The 21,515-nt window shown below is 41.0% G+C and overlaps 1 protein-coding gene and 1 long non-coding RNA gene across 4 annotated transcripts in view; both read left to right on the top strand.

Annotated features, from left to right (window-relative positions):
* Positions 1-202: 202 nt before the first annotated feature.
* Positions 203-3,601, top strand: LOC110508864. The gene is made up of 3 exons (XR_002471370.2): positions 203-480; positions 803-865; positions 2,876-3,601. It is a non-coding gene; the product is annotated as an uncharacterized LOC110508864 (long non-coding RNA).
* A 2,527-nt stretch (positions 3,602-6,128) lies between these two features.
* LOC110508865 (cytosolic phospholipase A2) overlaps positions 6,129-21,515 on the top strand; it is a 29,486-nt gene continuing 14,099 nt past the window's right edge. Inside the window, exons 1-13 of one of the 3 annotated variants that reach the window (XM_036966711.1) lie at positions 6,129-6,228; positions 8,723-8,823; positions 9,153-9,237; positions 9,413-9,561; positions 9,778-9,891; positions 10,058-10,095; positions 10,227-10,371; positions 10,626-10,762; positions 10,976-11,201; positions 13,377-13,491; positions 15,643-15,780; positions 16,163-16,252; positions 21,441-21,506. In XM_036966711.1, the coding sequence (XP_036822606.1) occupies positions 8,791-8,823; positions 9,153-9,237; positions 9,413-9,561; positions 9,778-9,891; positions 10,058-10,095; positions 10,227-10,371; positions 10,626-10,762; positions 10,976-11,201; positions 13,377-13,491; positions 15,643-15,780; positions 16,163-16,252; positions 21,441-21,506 (1,336 nt within the window). In that variant the 5' untranslated portion in view covers positions 6,129-6,228; positions 8,723-8,790. Of the gene's footprint in view, positions 6,229-8,719; positions 8,824-9,152; positions 9,238-9,407; positions 9,562-9,777; positions 9,892-10,057; positions 10,096-10,226; positions 10,372-10,625; positions 10,763-10,975; positions 11,202-13,376; positions 13,492-15,642; positions 15,781-16,162; positions 16,253-21,440; positions 21,507-21,515 lie in introns of those variants that run through there. The other 2 variants (XM_021589733.2, XM_021589734.2) reach the window with 2 other exon arrangements.

Genomic DNA, 21,515 nt, shown 5'->3' on the forward strand with positions numbered 1-21,515 from the left:
CCCAAAGACGTGACCCAACTGGCAGGGTCAAAATAACCCAAAGTGTGTTTTGTCCCCTATTTACCTAGCGCTGGATTGTTTATAACCCAGCATTTTTAGAGTGCAGTCTCATTACTTTGTGTGAATTATACTTTAATCAATGCAATATTCAAATAAAATATAATTTTTTTAGTTCCTTTCTATTATGTGGCTGCATGAAATTTCAAACAAAGTGAATTAAACAATGACATTTATTTACTTCGTCTTTGTGGCTCCCTGATAAAACAGTAACATCCATTACTGTAGTTAGGCTTTCCAATGTGTAGCTAGGTGTGTAAAAGCACATAGCTGTGTTCATTTATATCCGCTAGATATATCCGCTAGATGGCACTTTAAGAGATTCATAAATGAGGTGTGGAAGCGGTATTGGGATTGCGTATGTGCAGTGTGTGAGAGTGAGAGCAAGCAATTACACTGACTGGAGAGCTGTCGTTACTTTAGGTGGGTAAATAATGCTTTTTATCTTACTCTTGTACCGGAATATAATTTATTTAGCATAATCTGCAATGTATAAGAGTTTGTTTTGTAATATTTATGCCAGATGGACATGTTAGCATGTTGATACTCTCAGATTGACACGAGGATGTTAGCTTCTTGCCAGCTGAATACCAGTGCTCTCAGAACCATGTTGTGGAGTTGATAACATTATTTGAAGCGTGAGTAATTATCAGAATTACATTCTGTTTCCTGTAAAGCTTCAGTGTGTTGTATTTTGTTTTTGAATTGTAACTTATCTGTTGATATGACATTTCTCCCAGTGCAGTATGGGTCAGATGAGGATCTACTGTTCCATGTGGGGTTAGGGTATCATGTGGACAGTGTGTTTGTAAGTATTCCGATTGTTTTATGACAACATACATTTTTGTTTTTCATGCACAATGTCATTTTGTTTATGGACATCTTGTACCCAGAAATGTTAGAAAGTCCATTCTAACTGGGAACATTGTGGTCTCTGTATTTTCTTGTGTTTTTCTATAGAGAGCAGAGCCACTACCATTTATGTATTTCACTTTGTACTTATTGTACATAGATTGTTATTATGCACTTTACTAACATATTTATTTCACTTGATTGTGATTTAGACTTTACTTTATGGGGATTTCCCTTCTACATTATCCTATTTTAAATTTAAGCTTTGACAGAATAAAAAAAAACTAATTAGTTTGTGTCCTGTGCTGGGTTTACTTTCGCCAGGCTACATATGGCTTAGTGGTATGTTGAATAGATTCCACAATCCGGCCTTGAGCAAGTGCTCGGCTTGTTCTCGACATTGTGCCCCCGTTTGCACACTGAAATCTAAGCCCACGGTGAAGTATAGCACTGCCCACCAGGCGAAATTATGTGAAAAGAGTGTCATCTAATAATGACCTTAGATCAGTGAGTGAACTCCCTCAAACAAATGGTACGCTCAAGACAACTTGGAACAAGGAAATCTCTGACCTACGACTTCAGTGCGTTTAAGACAACTGGGAACTCTGAAACAAAGGAGCTCTGCTCAGACTGGGAAAAATTGTTTTGAACAGTCATCCAACTCGGAATTAGGCTAAAACTTGGGCAACATGCCGCATTCACATGCTAGTTGAAACAAGGAAACTGAAATGTTCCACTTGCTAACTGATTATAGTTATACATGTGCCCAGTGGTGCAGTGGTGCCTGGACAAGTGGGTAGTTTTCCGACCCGGTGATACGTTGGGCAGACCGCACCACCCTCTGAAGAGCCCTGGGTTGCAGAGGGTGCGGTTGCCGTACCAGGCGGTGAGGTGATACAGCCAGACAGAATGCTCTCAATTGTGCATCTGTAAAAGTTGTAGGGTTTTAAGGGCCAAGCCAAATTTCTTCAGCCTCCTGAGGTTGAAGAGGCGCTCTTGCGCCTTCTTCACCACACTGTCTGTGTGGGTGGATCATTTCAGGTCGTCAATGATGATCTCTGTCTATGAAACCGCTTGCATGTGCGGTGCGCATTTTAGAATAGTGTTTTCCCGCTAATTGTATTTTGAAACATTCACGTGTAGGCCTACTACCGTGTACCTTGCTGTGCCTAAAATGTGAATAGTTTATCAAAATGTAAAGCTAAACATTCCGATCAGCCCTATTAATTGACATGGCTTATACCTCCACTACACTACTTTGATACCTATCAGTGGGGATTAAGAAGTGAGTATACGCAATGCCCACTGAAAAATAAGTGGGTATACGGAGTATACCATCCACTACACCATTGCATGTGCCCCATTCAACCAGTTAGCTAATCAGAAAATTCAGAGTTTCCTAGTTCCGAGTAGCACCTGAACGCTGAATCAGAGCTCTGACTTCTCCGACATCACAATTTTTCCCAGTCTGAGCTGTTCATAATACCTCAGTGGTCTGAGCTCGTTTTTTCAGAGAACACACTGTGGTAAAGCGAATTTATGCTTGATCCAAAAATGTTGTCGGAGGCTCTGTATGGAGGGTGTGACGCAATTTCTGAGCCTCTGGAGGCATGCAGAGGCCAAATTGAGCTCCTTACCGCATCGCCATGCACCTCACAAATGTTGTAACAATGTGGAGGACTCCATATAGCCCTGCATTGACATGATTGATTGATGGTAGGTGGGGGCAGGAGGTCCTGTATAAACACAAACTCACTTCCTTGACAACTTCCTTCACAACAGCTGTGCTGAACAGCTCTGCACTGCTCTACGAAGCGCAAGAAGTATACATATTTTATGTTTAGCTCACATTTAATGTAAAAGTATGCATTAAGGCGTCTGTAATATAATAAATGTGGCAAAAACTAATGTGGACATTAATATATGCATTTCTATAACTTTCTTCTTCTTTTTTTACAATGGTGAGGGAGTGCCAAGATGGAAGCTTCAACACAGCACCCCCTATGAATCATCTAGTGTAAGACCAAGGACCTAACCGTGGACTACAGGGTGGAGCAGGTCGAGAGTTCCTTTGTGTCCAAATCACTAAGAACTTAAAATGGTCCAGACACAAGACAGTGCCTCTTCCCCCTCAGGAGCCTAAATGTTTGGCATGGGCCCTAAAATCCTCAAAACATTATACAGTTGTACCATTGAGAGCATCTTGACTGGCTGCATCAATGCTTCGTATGGCAATAGCACCACCTTTGATCGCAGCCCAGTACATCAGTGGAGGCTGCTGAGGGGAGGACGGCTCATAATAATGGCTGGACTGGAGTCAATGGAATTGTATCAAACACATCAAAGACATGGTTCCCGTGCGGTTGATACCCTTCCAATGATTCAATTCCAGACATTATTTAGAGCCGTCCTCCCCTCAGCAGCCTCCACTGCAGTACATCACTTGGGCCGAGCTCCCTGCCATCCAGGACCTCTATATCAGGCGATGTGAAAGAAAGGCCTGAAAAATCACTAAGGACTCAAGTATTTTATTCTTATTTTTGCACTGTTTCTATACACACTCACAGGACCCCACACACTACGCACACTAATACCCCAACACACAAACAAACACTCACTCCATCATTTGCTCACACACACATAATATGCACATACATTTATACTGACTCTACATACACCCACTCACATACAATCATCATATACGCTGCTACTATGTTTATCATATATCCGGATGCCTAGTCACTTTAGCCCTATACATATCTACCTCTATCGATCCAGTATCCCTGCACATTGTAAATATGGTACTGGAACTGACACTGTATATAGTGTGCTTACTTACTTTACTGTGTTCTTATCTTGTCTGTTCTTGTTCTACCTTATTTTTAGTATTACATTGTTATTGATTACTGCATTGTTGGGGTTAGAGCTTGCAAGAAAGGCATTTCACTGTACTTGTGAATGTGACATTAAAACATGGAAGTCAAAACTATACTGAACAAAAATATAAATACAACATGGCAACATGTACAGAGTTGGTCACATGTTTCATGAGCTGAAATACAAAAAGCCTAATTCTCTCAAATTTTGGGCACAATTTTTTTTACATCCCTGTTAGTGAGCATTTCTACTTAGCAAAGATAATCCATCCACCTGACCGTTGTAGCATATCCAGAAGCTATATAAATGGCATGATAATTACACAGGTGCACCTTGTGCTGGAGACAAAAGGCCACTCAAAAATGTGCAGTTTTGTCACACAACACAATGCCACAGATGTCTCAAGTTTTGAGGGAGAGTGCAATTGACATGCTGACAGCAAGAATGTCCACAAGAGCTGTTGCTAGATAATTGAATGATAATTCCTCTACCATAAGCCGCCTCCAACATTGTTTTAGAGAATTTGGCAGTGCGTCCAACCGGTCTCACAACCGCAGACCACATGTAACCACGCCAGCCCAGGACCTCCACAACCGGCATCTTCACCTGCGGGATCGTCTGAGACCAACCACCCAGACAGCTGATGAAAATGAGGAGTATTTCTGTCTGTAACAAAGCCCTTTTGTGGGGAAAAACTTACTTGGGCCTGGCTCCCCAGTGGGTGGGCCTGGCGCCCAAGTTTATGCCCTCCCATGGCTGTGCCCCTGCCCAGTCGTGAAATCCATAGAGTAGGGCCTAATTTATTTATTTCAATTGACTGATTTCCTTAAATGTAACTTAGAAAAATCGTTGAAATTGCTGCGTTTATATTTTTGTTCAGTATATATAAATCATTGGTTGTGACTGACTGACTTGTATGGTACAGCTATAGACGATATTTACAGTTTAACTACCGCGAGAGTTGGACTAAAATATTTGAAGCTACATGATGAGTTTTGACTTGCATTTCACTGTTAGTTTAACACAAAATATGTACATTTTCAGTCAATTAAATCGACAGTTTTTTTTCGATTAAAGTACTGATGATGGGTGTACTGTTGTTTGTATGCGTGCAGCGTGTAGTTACTGTGATTGGAACCCTAAAATTGGCTACACTAGCCCAGCTACTTCCCACACCGTTGCGGGACCACAGTGCTTGACAAGTAGGAGCGAAGAAACTGTCCCTTGACCGGTGTTGCCGTTCATTCTTGTATCAAGGTGACATCTAGATGAGTTATTTTTTGTGTAGGCTACTACTATTCTTGAAATAAAACCATGGGAGAGAAAAAAAAATGGCCACATACCACCGGCGACACTGTGACTACAGCTGCCCAGAATGAAGCACTTTACATCAGCAAGCACCTCCATACAGCACCGGTGCATTAGTTATTCGTACCAACTTGCATTCTCATCGAAAAAAAATCATGGGAGGGGAAAAACTGTCAAAATAAAATAATTGGAGGGAAAACATTGGTCACCACCAGTGAACCCGTGAATTCAGCTGTCCAGAAGGAAGCGCTTCACAGAAGGAAGCACCTCTATACCACACTGGTGCATTAGTCATTCTCACCAATTTGGCTTCTCGTGCTCCCTGATAGCAGTGGCCTTAGCCAATTGACATGTCACTGTGACGTCCATATGATTAGGATATTAGCTAGCTGTCATCACAGATGAATGGGGAAACCCTAGATATATTAAATTACTAGAGGGGAGGGGGTGGGCTATGTTATAATCCTCTTCAAAATTCCAGAATGAGGCTAAATCGCAGCCATATTGGTCAGGGGGAAATCCAAAACCAGTCTACGGGTGAATTCATAATTGCCTACAGTGTGTCAGAGTGCAGATTCATGCATTCCAAAGCGAAACGCTTTCTGGGAGCAGCGTGTTCTGAACTTACAATGGCAGCCAAGCAACCAAGTTAAGACATGACTGAGAGAACACCTCACTCTGACCATTTTACTCGCCCTAGCAGAGTTCGTTAGGCTGTTTTCATGTTATCTAGAACGTTTCGTGACTGTCACTGTGCTGGGTGTTTTCATGTTATCTAGAACGTTTCGTGACTGTCACTGTGCTGCTGGCAACAATTTAATTACGCTTCTTTACTGATGTTTAATGACACCATTCATATTCAACGAGTGTTGCGCGTTGGTAAATTCATCCTTTATTCGGTGCTTTGGAACACCCTCTGACAAGAGTGTTCTGAAATCAGAGTAGAAAGCCAGAGTTAGTTTACGAACGTACCCGAAAACGTCCAAAATCTCGCGGTATTTCAATGGTAAAGCTCATCTGTAGCTTTCTACCATGTAGTCACAACATCCAAGCAGTGCTCGAGGGCAGTTTCACACTGGCAGTGCACTTGAAGGAATGCGGTAAACTTGTCTCATGACTTGACATTCGTTAAAGGTGAGCTTATATTTCGATTAAGAACTTTACTCAAGTAATGATGATTATGATAGCCTACATTTATAACACATTATGAAGTTCGTAACTTCTTCAATATTTACCTTTTAAAAGTGAGAGTAGTTGGTTGGCTACCTGTCCACATCAGTTCTGCCGGTGCGCTAGCCCTGTATATGCGCGGATGCACGGCGTCCTATATGGTGCTAGTGGTGCCCAAGTTTTGTTTATGGCAGTGTTTTAGTGTAAAATAGGCTTCTGCGAGTAGCCTAGTCGATAGAAAACTGAGAGTAATTTTAAAAGAGTTAAATCGACGTAGGCTATAGACCAAATGCTTTAAAACTCATCACTACACTTTTACAAATTGTCAATCAACTGCAGGCTATTGGGCATTTATTTTTATTTTTTACTACAGGCTAATATTCAGTAGTATGCCTTTTTTTGTTTAGACTAGATAATGTATACAATCATACAGTGGTGGAAAAAGTAGCTAATTGTCATACTTAAAGATACCTTAAAGTAAAAGTGAAAGTCACCCAGTAAAATTATACTTGAGTAAAAGTCTAAAAGTACTTGGTTTAAAATATACTTAAGTATCAAAAGGAAATGCATAAGTCGTTTCAAATTCCTTCAGCCGTCATTGTAGGCAGTCATTGTAAATAAGAATGTGTTCTTAATTAACTGACTTGCCTAGTTAAATAGGTTAAAATATTAAGCATACCAGAAGGCACACTTATCTGTTTTTTAAATTTACAAATAGCCAAGGGCACTCTCCAACATTTAGACATAATTTACAAACGAAGCATGTGTGGTTAATGATCCACCAGGTCAGAGGCAGTAGGGATGACCAGGGATGTTCTGTTGTTAAGTGTGGGAATTGGACCATTTCCCTGTTCTGCTAAGCATTCAAAATATAACGAATACTTTTTGGTGTCAAGGAAAATATATGGAGTAAAAAGTACAATATTTTCATTAGGACTATAGTGAAGTAAAAGTAGTCAAAAATATAAGTACTAAAGTATATTTACCCTAAAAAACTACTTAAGTAGTACTTTAAACAATTTTTACTTAAATACTTTTTACACCACTGAAATCATAGTAGTCAGCAGCACAAAAAAGGTGTGTGTTAATTACATGGTAGTGAGCTAGAATGGTAAGGTAGGCCAACTACCATCTAAATGTATGGTCTTAGTGCTTGCTGGGGTATGGATGGGGTCTAAAAAAGGACATTGAAATATTTCAAATTTCTGCTGAACACAGTGTTGCAATATCTCCAAATCTAACTGAGAATTGGGCAGGCTGTGATAATGGAGAGAACGTAGAAAATGTATCAGTCAGTTCAAATAAACTAATTGCATTGCTATAACCTATTTTTTTGTTGACCCAAATCAAATATGGATTCAACGTTTCTGTATCATGACAAGGACTTACATATTGTACAAAAGCACTCCTGTAATTATATTTATTTATTTATTTTATTTCACCTTTATTTAACCAGGTAGGTTAGTTGAGAACAAGTTCTCATTTGCAACTGCGACCTGGCCAAGATAAAGCATAGCAGTGTGAACAGACAATAACACAGAGTTACACATGTAGTAAACAATAAACAAGTCAATAACATAGTAGGGGGAAAAAATTATCTATATACATTGTGTGCAAAAGGCATGAGAAGGTAGGCAATAAATAGGCCATAGGAAGTGAATAATTACAATTTAGCAGATTAACATTGGAGTGATAAATGATCAGATGAGTAGAGATACTGGAAGTAGAGATACTGGTGTGCAAAAGAGCAGAAAAGTAAATAAAATAAAAAACAATATGGGGATGAGGTAGGTAGATTGGGTGGGCTATATACCGATGGACTATGTACAGCTGCAGTGATCGGTTAGCTGCTCAGATAGCAGATGTTTAAAGTTAGTGACGGAGATAAAAGTCTCCAACTTCAGAGATTTTTGCAATTCGTTCCAGTCGCAGGCAGCAGAGAACTGGAAGGAAAAGGCCAAATGAGGTTTTGGCTTTAGGGATGATCAGTGAGATACACCTGCTGGAGCGTGTGCTACGGGTGGGTGTTGCCATTGTGACCAGTGAACTGAGATAAGGCGGAGCTTTATGATGTTTATGATGTAATGTTTGAAGGTGTAAACTGAAACATGTCCTGGAGGTCAATATAATTTCATGTTCAGGTAGCCTACCAGTTAGCGAGGCGACTCAGCAACTGGAGGGTTGCTAGTTCAAATCCAGCGGAAAGTCTAATCTAGCGGAAAGTGAGCTTGCAACCTTAGCGTTGCTGGTATCAAATCCATGATGCCATTGCCTGCTCTTCCCCCGCACCTCTCCAAAAATATGTATTGTGCCTTTCGGAGGGGTTGGGTTAAAAGTCAAATTTTGGTTGGACCTTGTGCAATTGACCAATAGTGATCTTAATTTCTTCTCCTGAACATTGATGTTGTCAGTGTCCTGTGTTAGTAAAATGTTTTTCCTATCCAATTTTATTCAGAAGGGTCTTCCAAATCTAGAGGTTGACTGGACACCTGATTCCCTCAAAGTACCGTGATTGGCTCCTGAAATATGTCTTCTATAGATCCATATCAGTACATTGTGGTAAGTAAACATCATCATGTTGTCATTGTCAGGACATTATAGACAGACAAATCATTTGACATTTTGTATGTCCTGTTATCAAATTGTTACTGTGCTAAGTGAGTCACACACAGCTAATCAAAGAGATAGATGAAGACATGTACACACATACGTCAGTGTTACTGACTGTATTAGTACTTCAGGCTGTTGTTTAAGCTGGTTAAATTCTATGAATGTTCTGCTTGAGCTATTGGATATATTTTGTCCAGTCATTTGCATCCAGTCTGGATGCCTCCCATCTGGGAAACAGAATGACTTACTGGAAAGTCTCTGTTATATTGCTTCTGCAGGTGGAACACCAGTATTCCCATAAGTTCAAAGTGACTGTGGTACGAGCTGAGAAGGTGACCAAGGGTTCTACCCTGGGAGACTTTTGTGAGTTCCTCCATGTTCAAGATAACTCACTGTGTGCACATTACAGTGTTGTGCGTGTGTTTGAGAGATGAGGTGATGCACATAGAAGTGATGTTGTTTTTTCAGTGCCTATGGTTTTTCTCATGTTTAATCACACTGTCTGTGTGTGTGGTTGTGTGTGTATTTCTAAGAACAGTGGACACTCCAGACCCCTACGTGGAGTTGTTCATCTCAACCACTCCAGACTCAAGAAAACGGACGCGGCACATTGACAATGACATCAACCCCATATGGAACGAGACCTTTGAGTTCATACTGGACCCCAATCAGGAAAACACTCTAGAGGTTAACACATTGCACTACACTTTGAACTGAGCTACATTACACTACATAACCCAGCAAGCTATGGCTAGACACCTTCAAGCATGATGTATTATTTCTTTGCAGTAAGATAGTAACTTCAGTTATACTTTTGCTTTCAAGAAACCCTATGTTGGGAATCATCTATCAAGATAAATGTTTTTTTTTTGTATTTCATTGTTTGTGAATTTGCGATTTCAGTTGACATTGATGGATGCTAACTATGTCCTGGATGAGACCCTGGGAACGGCTTCGTACTCCATTGCTAAACTCAAAGTGGGACAACCAGAAGTGGTTCCATTCCCCATTGGCAAGGTAGGTCAGTCTTATTCAATTTTACAGATTGCATAGAAAGCACAAGACAGTTGATGTTGTCCACATTGCATCCATCAAATACACACTGTGTCACAGCACTAAACCCTGTCTAAAAACCCGGTCCTTGTCAATCTCAACAAAAACTTCCTACATCTTGTTTCCCCAGTTAACCAAGGTGTACTTGGAGATGTCGTTAGAGGTGTGGTATGTATAACTGACAATGGGTGCTTCAATTAGTTTTTAATTTTTAGCCGGGAGCATTGACGTCATTCTCTTTGTGGAGATTTAATCTAAAGCTTACTGACATATCCGTTTGTCTCCCTCATCTCCTCCAGTTCATCCACAGACCTGCGGTTCAGCATGGCCCTGTGTGACCAGGAGAAGCTGTTCAGACAGACACGCAGAGACCGGGTGATGCTGGGCATCAAGAAACTACTCAACATGGAGAAAGGACAACACCTCCCCACCTCATTAAGAGAGGTACGACCATAAACATAGTAGAAACTGAGGCCGTCTATGCATTTTTCGGTGTATCTCAAGTGTCAAATAGAGAATGGAGTTTTATTGCTGATTCAAAAGGGAGATATACAGACAAAATCAGCTAAGATGATTCACAATGACAGTAGTGATCTCTGACACGTGCCTTGTCATTTTGTGTATGTTTGTGTGCATATTTGTACGCCCGCACATGTGTGCATGCATGTGTGCCTGTGTACGCGTGTGTGTCTATACAGGTCCCTACAATCGCCATCGTGGGGTCAGGGGGAGGGTTCAGAGCCATGGTGTGTTTCTCTGGAGTGATGAAGGCTCTGTATGAGTCTGGAGTTCTGGACTGCGCTACCTACGTGGCTGGACTTTCTGGATCTACCTGGTTAGTAGGAACACTGCTTTCATTCCACTGTACTTATAAGATCATTGGAAAGCAACATACTTCAACTGTTTATAACTACCATTCCTATGCTAGTACGAAAACTGACCAAGTAATGACGTTATTATACACAGAAAGTGATTGTGTCCCCCTTGTTTCTTTCTCTTGCTCTCTCTCTCTCTCTCTTCCCCTCCCCCCCTCCCCTCCCCCCACCAGGTACATGTCTACGCTGTACTCCCACCCTGAATTCCCTAAGGGTAAGGGTCCTGGGGAGATCAACCAGGAGCTGATGAGGTGTGTGAGCAGTAACCCACTGAGGCTGCTGCTGCCCCAGAACATCAAGCGCTACATCAAGGCCCTGTGGAGAAAGAAGGCTGCCGGGCAGCCCGTCACCTTCACCGACATCTTCGGCATGCTCATCGGGGAGACGCTCATGCCCGGGGTGAGATATGGGTGCGATATCAGCAAATGTGATATCAACAAAGTAATGATATTAGTGTACCGTCTTCAATACCAGCTATTGTGTTCCTTTGACCGAGGTCCTAACCAGCCTTTATTATCAGTCAATTACATCTGTGTTTCTCCTTACTTCATTTGCACACACTGTATACAGATTTTTCTATTGTGTTACTGACTGTACGTTTGTTTATCCCATGTGTAACTCTGTGTTGTTGTTCTGCTTTGCTTTATCTTGGCCAAGTCGCAGTTGTAAATGAGAACTTGTTATTAACTGGCCTACCTGGTTAAATAAAGGTGAAAAAAAACGGTGACTTTGTCACAGAAGATGATCCAGCACCGCTGACAGACGGTTGCATTTAGGGATACCACTTTGCCATTGTCTGGCTCTTATTTGTTCTTTGTTCACGGTCTGTCTAGTGGCTTTACTACTGTATCTATGACGTGAAGGATTTTGTGCTCCCGAGTGGCGCAGTGGTCTAAGACACTGTATCTCAGTGCTAGAGGTGTCACTGCAGTACCTGGTCCAAATCCAGGCTGCATCACATCTGGCCGTGATTGGGAGTCGCATAGGGCGGCACAGAATTGGCGCAGCGTTGTCTGGGTTTGGCCGGGGTAGGTCGTCATTGTAAATAAGAATTTGTTCTTAACTGACTTGCCTAGTTAAATAAAGGTTAAAATATATATTATATTTGATATAGATGCGAATGAAGAATAGTCCATCAGAAGGCAAACCCACAATGTTATGTATACAAACTTCGGCTGGGCGATATGGCCTAAAAATCATATCTAGATTTTTTCAAATTCATGGGCGATTCAAAAAATATATATATATACACACAGTACCAGTCAAAAGTTTGGACACCTACTCATTCCACGTTTTTCTTTATTTTTACTATTTTCTACATTATAGAATAATAGTGAAGACATCAAAACTATGAAATGACACATATGGAATCATGTAGTAACCAAAAAAGTGTTAAACAAATAAAAATACATTTTAAATTTGAGGTTCTTCAAAGTAGCCACCCTTTGCCTTGATGACAGCTTTGCACCCTCTTGGCATATAACATATATTTAGATTTGTTTAACCCTTTTTTGGTTACTACATGGTTCCATATGTGTTATTTCATAGTTTTGACGTCTTCACTATTATTCTACAATGTAGAAAATATAAAAGAAAAGAAAAGAAATCCTTGAATGTGTAGGTGTGTCAACTTTTGACTGGTACTGTATATATTTTTTATTTGAAATGTTTTCTCTATATAAGCTTTGGAAAAATGCCCTTTTTGTTACAATTTTACCCAGAACCATTCACAAATAATGACCAACCTCTTGTAACAGGCATTATAGAAAATGAACACAGGTCTCATAAATACTCTCTGAAGCATAAGTCCATGTGCTAGTGCGTAACCAGCTAATCTTTATATTTAAAGTCTAACCAACTTGGATCTATTTGGTGCTAACAAGGTAGAACAGTTCAACTGTTATGAACACACCCTCTTGTCCGTCTGTTCACTTTGTTTAGATGTTGAAGTCAAGTGGCCTACCTGGATAAGATTCTTATTTCTCAGAATGAGAACCAGTTGCCAATTTCTTATGTAACTGATTATTTTTATGCTCATTGCACATTTATAAAACAGAGACTAGACAACTAGGACACAACACTATGTGGCTGCGCTCGACAGAAACTGAGCAATCATTTTCCATAATCATGTTAATTGATACTCCTGTTTTAATAGGGTCTGCTCCGTTCTAAATTTTGGGAGTTGAGACAAGGGTATCATTAGAAGGGGAATCGACAGATTCTGTTGAACTAAACTTCAAAAGCAAAGAGTGAGTTTGAAAGTGCTTGTTATCAGAGCAGAAGAAGTGATATTTTGTCTTTGTTGCTGTGAGTGACACGGAGAGGGGCTTGGAATTAATCATATAAATTCTATAGATCGTCCAGCCCTACTACAAACCTCTGTTATGACTCTATTAGGACAGGGAACTCATGGTGACAGAGTCAGTGAGGTGCTTACATTTGATATAGGAATGTAGGAATCCATACACAACTATATCCATACAGGCATACACAACTATATCCATACAGGCATACACAACTATATCCACTTCACTTTTTGGGGAGTGTAAAAACAACCTCTCTCTCTCTGTCCAGAGGATGGACTTCAAGCTGAGCCACATGCAGAAGACTGTGAGCGAGGGTCAGAGCCCAATGCCTCTCTTCACCTGTCTGCACGTCAAGCCAGACGTCTCAGAACTCATGTTCGCTGGTAAGACCGAAAGGAAGACTCAATTTTAATGATCCACGCATTACTAATGAGTTATTTTCTAACGCATGCATCATACTACCAGTTTAAAACAGATGGAAGGAAGTTCAAGCAAGGCATCTTTTTCAAGTACACTTCTTAAAGTGGTCTAACGCCTAGATGAGTCACCTCCCACGCTTTCGGTTGAGCAGATCCAGCTACAGGACTCATGTCTGCCTGAAATGAAGGGAAAGATAGGCAGACAACTTTGAAGCAGTATGCATCTTTGGAGCGGTACACTGCATGGCCTTCCCATTGTGGAGCCATGTGTCAATGTGAACATATACTATGTTTATGGCTGCATTTGTTTAATTGTGTTTACTTTCCTGGATAATATGCAAATGACCCAGTGAAACAGAACTGACTTTGGTGTTGGTTGGTTCCATCTGTCAATGTGTCACAGCTCCTTATCTGATGGGTTACCATTTACATCAGTGTTTCTCAACCCTGGTCCTCCAGTACCCCCAACAGTAACCCTGGTCCTCCAGTACCCCCAACAGTAACCCTGGTCTTCCAGTACCCCCAACAGTAACCCTGGTCCTCCAGTACCCCCAACAGTAACCCTGGTCTTCCAGTACCCCCAACAGTAACCCTGGTCCTCCAGTACCCCCAACAGTAACCCTGGTCCTCCAGTACCCCCAACAGTAACCCTGGTCCTCCAGTACCCCCAACAGTAACCCTGGTCCTCCAGTACCCCCAACAGTAACCATGGGCAACTAATCATCAACCCCTCAATGAGTTGAACAAGGTGTGTTTGTCAAGGGCTACAACACAAATGTGTACAGTTGGGGGAACTGGAGGACCAGGGTTGGGAAACACTGACCCAAGGATGTAGCTAGTTAACTCTGACAGAAACTGTGGACCATGCACTGTTGTGTATCGTTAGTCACCCAATATTGGAATCATGGCATCAAGCAAATTAGCTGTGACTTTGGAATCTTTGAATGAATGAAAGTACAAACAAATTAACGAATGAATGAACCAAGTTCATTTCTGAATGACTGCAGGCATGCATGTAATTATTGTCATCTTTGCATTTGAGTCTGAGCCATTTAAATACAGGGTATGGTAGTGTTTACCCAGGGCTAGTGTCACGTCATAACGTTTGTGTTTGTGTGCTGTGTGTTTATACGCGCCTGTGGGTGTGTGCACTGTTTGCGTGTTTGTGTGCGGGTGTGGAACATGTGGAATTATTGCGCAAACATTCCCATCGGTGTCAGTTTCACTAGTACAGATACTCACGCTGACCCATCTCTGTCTGACTCTGTCATCAAGGGAAACTGAAATAGACACAACAGTGAGTGACATTAGTTCTAAAAAGGAGAGGACACACCTTAAAGATTCAATGGTTCACAGACACTTAGGTACAGGATGTAGACATGACAATGGTAATGCCCTGAAGTAATATGACTTGGAGCTGCGGCCAAAATATCACATCACAATATTTTATTTGCAATTTTGACAGTATGCCTGTATTTTATGTTTCTAAATAAAATGTTCTAAATGATTAGTGCTTGACCCTAGAATGGCAACAAATCAATTCTATTTGATTTTAATAGGCTTTTTCCATGCTGACGGTTTTGTTCTCAACTAAATGAGGACAAAACGGACAGTGAAAGTAGTCAATTGTTTTTAATACTGTATAAAAATAAGATTTTATAGACTGTATTGTAAAAAAAAATATATCGGTATGTGGGTACATACAGGAATACCGATATTCACAATATATCGCCCAGCCTTACTGGGACTCAATTCATCAAAGTTCTTGTATGGTTAAACATCAATGGGAAAGCTTCAATGTTTGGGTATTAATTATGATATTATAGTAAATTGCTTTGCATTGTAAGCAAGGGCCCTAATGTGATATGGTTATAATAACCTTGTATTGGGTTAACTCAGCTAGTTTCCACCATTGGAAGGCTTCTGTGAGCTTGATACACAGTAGCAGCCATTTGAGCTAAAACACTGTCCCAACAGTAATTGGAGTGAAGCTGATTATACAGCTGTCAGTCTGGTGTCACAAGGCTAATTCCACAGTACAAAACCACTTATTGTCTGTATCATTATTAGTAATAGATGTGTCATATTTCTCCTATTGTGTGTTTTGACGAGCAGACTGGGTGGAGTTTACCCCGTACGAGATTGGCATGGCCAAGTATGGTACCTTCATGTCTCCGGGCCTGTTTGGCAGTAAGTTCTTCATGGGCAGCGTGGTGAGACAGTACGAGGAGAACCCCCTGCATTTCCTCATGGGTAAGACTGGCTGCACATTCAGTACAGATGTAGGATCTTAATTTGAGCCTGGAAAATAATCATGCAGCAACAGGAAATGTGATTTATTATGCAGATTATAATTAATGGACATTTTTGTAGGGGTTGATGTCATGTCGGAAATTTCTAAGTGGAAATTATAAACATCAGATGCCTTTTTAAACCTCAAATACACTACGTTTTAAAATGTCCTGCATTGCAGGAAAGTTCTCCTGCAACAAGGTGATCAAATTAAGACACTATACACAGTACGATATGCACCTGAGCTTTCATACAGGCATACATACACGAGCACAAACTCACAAACATAGACTAGATACGCATTTCACTACATACACAAAGTTGTCTGCTGTGTCTCTTCTAGGGGTGTGGGGCAGTGCTTTTTCCATCCTCTTCAACCGGGTCATGGGGATCAAAGGGACCACTGGAGGTAGCACCATGGAAGAGGAGCTTGGTAAGATTCTGACAAACCATTGTACAAAACCTACCTTTGTCTCTCTGTCTCTTTAAATGCATGTTCTGTGCGTGCGTACGAGCGCGTCATGTTTTCTGTTAGGAAAATGTGGCGCAGGACATTTGACCGGCAGCATTTTAATTGACCATACATTTGACAAATGTACTATATGCATTGTGTGTAACCTGACTAGGGTGTCTACCCATGATGCTCAGAATGACAAATCACATTTAGATTATGGTAATTCATCTTAACAGAACATGCAAATCAAGGATACAACAGTGTGGGTACTTACTGAATTCTGATGCACATTGCAGAATAACTGCCACATATACTTTTCCTCAACCGACAGATGAGTAACAAGCAGCAAAATCACTAACCTATGTCAATCTACTATCTCCCATAGTAGTAAAGTTTACATATTCTATTGGTCAGCTTGTTATTCTGTGTGAAAAAGAAATGGCCTATTCCAAACACTCTGGGTCAGTTTTTGGATGATAGATCCCAAATTCATACAACCAGGTATCAAACTCATTCCATGGAGGGCTGAGTGTCTGTGGGTTTTCGCTCCTCCCTTGTACTTACCTGATTAGTTAAAGGTCACTAATTACTATGGAACTCCCCTCACCTGGTTGTCTAGGTCTTAATTGAAAGGAAAAACCAAAAACCTGCAGACACTAGGCCCTCCATGGATTGAGTTTGACACGCCTGCAGTAGGCCTAGGCTACACTTTTTTTTTTTTTAAAGCAATGAGGCTGATGCAACCGATCAGAACATTTAGCTTAAAATGTTACTAAACTATTATTTATTCACATTTGTAAGCGCAGTAATGCGCAAAAGGCAGTAGGCTATGTGCTAATGTTCGTTCCATAATGCAGTTAGCGGGAAAACACTGTTGTCAAAAACTCACCGCACGTGCGAGCGGTTTCATGTGACCGAGATTAAAATATCCATTCGAAATTAGAAAGAGGTGAGATCTAAAGATACAAGAACTAATATGGGTTGCTAATATGACTAGGTTTGTGCCTTTGGATACTGGACAATGAAAGAAAGTTGATTTGAAAACCAATAGAACGAGAGGAATAGGCTACTGGTTTCAATGGCATTTGGAAGTATTTTATAAAATCATTTCCTCCCATGATTCTATGGTCGGATTTTACTTTGAAGCAAGGTAAGACATGCCATGCCTATTTAGTAAAACGTTCAGGTTTAAAATATTGATGCACCAACATTACATTTTTGGCCGATATCGATATCCGATATTTTCTTTGCCAAAAAAACTATACCGATAACCGATATTTAAAATTTGAGCAGCCCTTTAAGCATTCTAGTACAGTTAAATAGTTAACACACACACATGGACGCAGCGGTCTAAGGCACTGCATTTCAGTGCAAGAGGCGTCACTACAGTCCCTGGTTCCAATCCAGGCTGTATCACATCCGGCTGTGATTGGGAGTCCCATAGGGCAGCGCACAATTGGTCCAGTGTCGTCCAGGTTTGGCCGGGGTAGGCCGTTATTGTAAAAAATAATTTGTTCTTAACTTCTGACTTGCCTAGTTAAATAAAGGTTACACACACACACACCACCCTGACCAAAAAGTTATTTTGTTGTAATTTACAGTAACGGCCCCATTACCAGTAAAACATATTAAAAACCTATTTCTTTCATTTACTTGCTGTGCTGTTTCATTCTTCATTTGTTCAGTCGTTTCATTCTTAACCAGGATTTCCCATACTATGGAACGCCGTTTGGGTCTTTGCATGTCAAATGACACTATTTGATGTGTCAAATAAGCCTGTTGACCAATCAGGACCTGAATATGACTTCACATAATAATTTTACGCGTTCATACATTTTTTACGTAGTTATTACACATTGATTACTCTGTCACTCGTATTTCATATGCCACAACGATTCATCGATACGTATGCAATGATGCTTGTAAAGTTGTCTTGCGCACCTACAGTGCTGGTCATAAAAAAAAGCTAGCTAGCTCAATGTTCTTTCCCAAAAACATAGCAAAACAACATAATCTGTTTCAGTAGCTATAGTTAGCCAGCTTACTATATAGCTAGGTGTCATCATCTAAAATAACCCTAATTTATAAGACAGTTCTTATTTGATTAATAGTGGTCGGATCCATCTATGAGAAGTTAGCCACAATAAGGATTAGCCACAATAGTGGACTTTACGGTTAGCCTTCAAAAATAGTTAATAAAATCAACAAAAGACAATCATTTTTTAATTTGACAAAAATCTGTTGAAATAACGCAGGATGTATTATACTTTAGAATTGCATTGAGGCATACTTGGGGACATGGGGTATCAGTCTACTACTCAGGGACACCCAGAGAACATTAGCGTTGTAGGACTCTGAAACAACTGAATTGAGCCACATTTATTGTCAACCTATGTGTATTGAACATTGTTCCAGAGGAAAAACAATAGTGCATGGATGTTTTGGAGTCTGATAACTCTGAGGAGGATGTTGGGAAAAAATATATTGGGTATTGCGTAGACTGATACTCCATTTCATTGATCCCCAGTCCTTAGGTAAAGCTGTACAGTGCAATATGAATGTCAATACACAACTTATGCTGACTGGGGTGGTGATTTCACACAGTCACAGTCCTGCGATAAGGGCTACAACGCTAATATTTGCGCAAACTCTTCACAGTTGTGTTCTGTGGGTGTCACCGAGTAGACTGATACCCCATTTCATTGCTTCACATTCAAACCTTGTTTAACATCTAGTGTAAATATGGAATGATTCCACGAATTGTAACCTCTGCATCACTTTCAAATAGGTACTTTTATATTGAAGGCAAACCGCAAATTCCACTAGTGTGCCTAATCCTTATTGTGGCTAGCTTCACAACACATAACCCGGTCCGGTCGAGCCTCACTAGCCAGGTGAAGCTAGCTGGTTGTTTATAATGTTAGCTTTGGGCAACAGGGTTAAAAGTAGCTGGCTAGCTATTTATTTTCTTGACCTGAAGTTCAATTTCAATAGGCAAACAACAAGTGGCTACCTAGCTAATACTTACTCACAAGGATTCCGAAATCATTGCTAAGACTAATGAAAATGACTGCTGTTTTTACTGGTCATTGTTTTCAGGCTGTTTTTTTGGCGCTAGCTAGGTACCCCAGAAGTTGCGGTCAAACAAATAATGTTTTATTACCATATTGTAAACACATCGTTTGTGGCTGGTGTTTGCAGGATTTTTGTACGGCAGTAATAGTAGTGGTGGCGCTTAGCTTACACGTGCAAATTCAGAACACACAACATTCTATAATAGAACTGTGTTATTTGTCGTGTCAAATTAAAAGCTTATTTAACGCGTCAAACAGTATTATTTGACTTTTAAAAAAAAACACACATTTTACCCCCTTTACTCCCCAATTTCGTGGTATCCAATTGTTAGTAGTTACTATCTTGTCTCATCGATACAACAACTGCACGGGCTCGGGAGAGACAACGGTTGAAAGCCATGCGTCCCCCGAAACACAACCCAACCAAGCCGCACTGCTTCTTAACACAGCGCGCATCCAACCCGGAAGCCAGCCGCACCAATGTGTCGGAGGAAACACCGTGCACCTGGTGACCTGGTTAGCACGCACTGTGCCCAGCCTGCCACAGGAGTCTCTAGTGCACGATGAGGCAAGGATATCCCTACTGGCCAGGCCCTCCCAAACCCGGACGACGCTAAGCCGATTGTGCGTCGCTCCATGGACCTTGCGGCCGGCTGCAACAGACCCTAGGTCTCTGGTGGCACAGCTAGCACTGCGATGCAGTGCGCTAGACCACTGCGCCACCCGGGAGGCCCGACATTTATCATTTTTGACACACAAAGATCCAAAAGGCGTTTCATAGTATGTTGTGAAGCTAATAGCAGTGGCGCTATTACTGTGTAACTCCGGTAGTGTAACATGTGTACCGGTGCTCGAAAAGTTGACGAAAGCCAACATCACCCATGACTGAGAACGGTTGATTGTCAAGGGCATTGAATTCCATTATCTTGGCGTTAATAGATTTCGCCTTTGCGTTGTCTCGCTGAAATTTTCTTACTCTTTCAAATGATTGCTCGACTTGTTGACTGCTCGATCCACACAGCAGGCATTGTGGGCTAGGTTAGGAATGCTGTGTTGCACGTGTAGCCCAAAAGTTTACATGGCGTCATTACGTCATGTACCTACGTTATATAGGTATGTACGTCAGCTTTGACATCGGTGTTGCACATTGGCGTTAAACTAGACATCGGGCCGATACCCATGTTGTCATTTTTAGCTAATATCGGCCGATTCCGATATGTTCACCGATATATCGAGCATCCCTAGTTTCAAACAATAAAGTATTCCCTATGTTTTCAAAATGAATACTGCCTTCAGCTCATTGCAAAGTGGTGTGTGACACGCTGAAGCCTGCCTACTGTTGCCTATGTACATTTAAATGGTAAATGCGCTTCAATTACCAGTTGAATAGGCTAAAAAGCGTTATTTTGTGATAGGATTTTTTTCTTCTCCCGGACAATTGTCCGGCGGCAGATTTATTTATCGGATTTTAATTGATTTATTTTCCAAAAGAAAATGGAAACCGTGGTGTGTGTGTGTGCGTGAGTGTGTGTGTGTGTGTGCGTGCGTGCGTACCGTTATGTGCATGTTTCTCGATGTCCAAATATAGATGTAGTAGTGGATAACCCTACTTCCACTGAATATCAGCTCATTGAGTCATAATCAAGTTGCTAATCAAGTTGAACCCTTTTACCATTGACACAGCATTTACCGGTTTAACTTCAGCCAGGTTAAGGGTTACATGATTGACAGTTTCTCAAATAAACAAAGTCACGTAGAACACTTGGGTAGCAGATAGAAATGATAACAACTTCCTCTGCCAGACCTAATGTGAAAGCAACTATAATGGCACTTTAATGTCTTGCAAATACTAATGTCTTGCAAATACTACTCCATGGTAGTTCACAGTCACACCAATGTACAGTACTCTGGACAGTACTCTGAATGTTGTTGTGAAACTCCACAGGGAATGAGGAAGTCCAGTCAGCAAGCTCATACTGTGGATAGTGAGTCAGTTCAAGTTTTATTGTCACATGCTAAAGTACAGTGAAACGATTAAGTTGGATACTGAGTGAGGGTTTGGTTTTCACATGAATGTTGTCACTGTTTTTCAGAGCAAATAAAGCCTCAGCACATTGTGGGTGAGGAGACGCAGGAAAATGAGGACGAGCCAAGAAAAGGTACGGTCA

The sequence above is a fragment of the Oncorhynchus mykiss genome, chromosome 28 (genome assembly GCF_013265735.2).
Source record: "Oncorhynchus mykiss isolate Arlee chromosome 28, USDA_OmykA_1.1, whole genome shotgun sequence".
NCBI classification, from domain to species: Eukaryota; Metazoa; Chordata; class Actinopteri; order Salmoniformes; family Salmonidae; genus Oncorhynchus; species Oncorhynchus mykiss.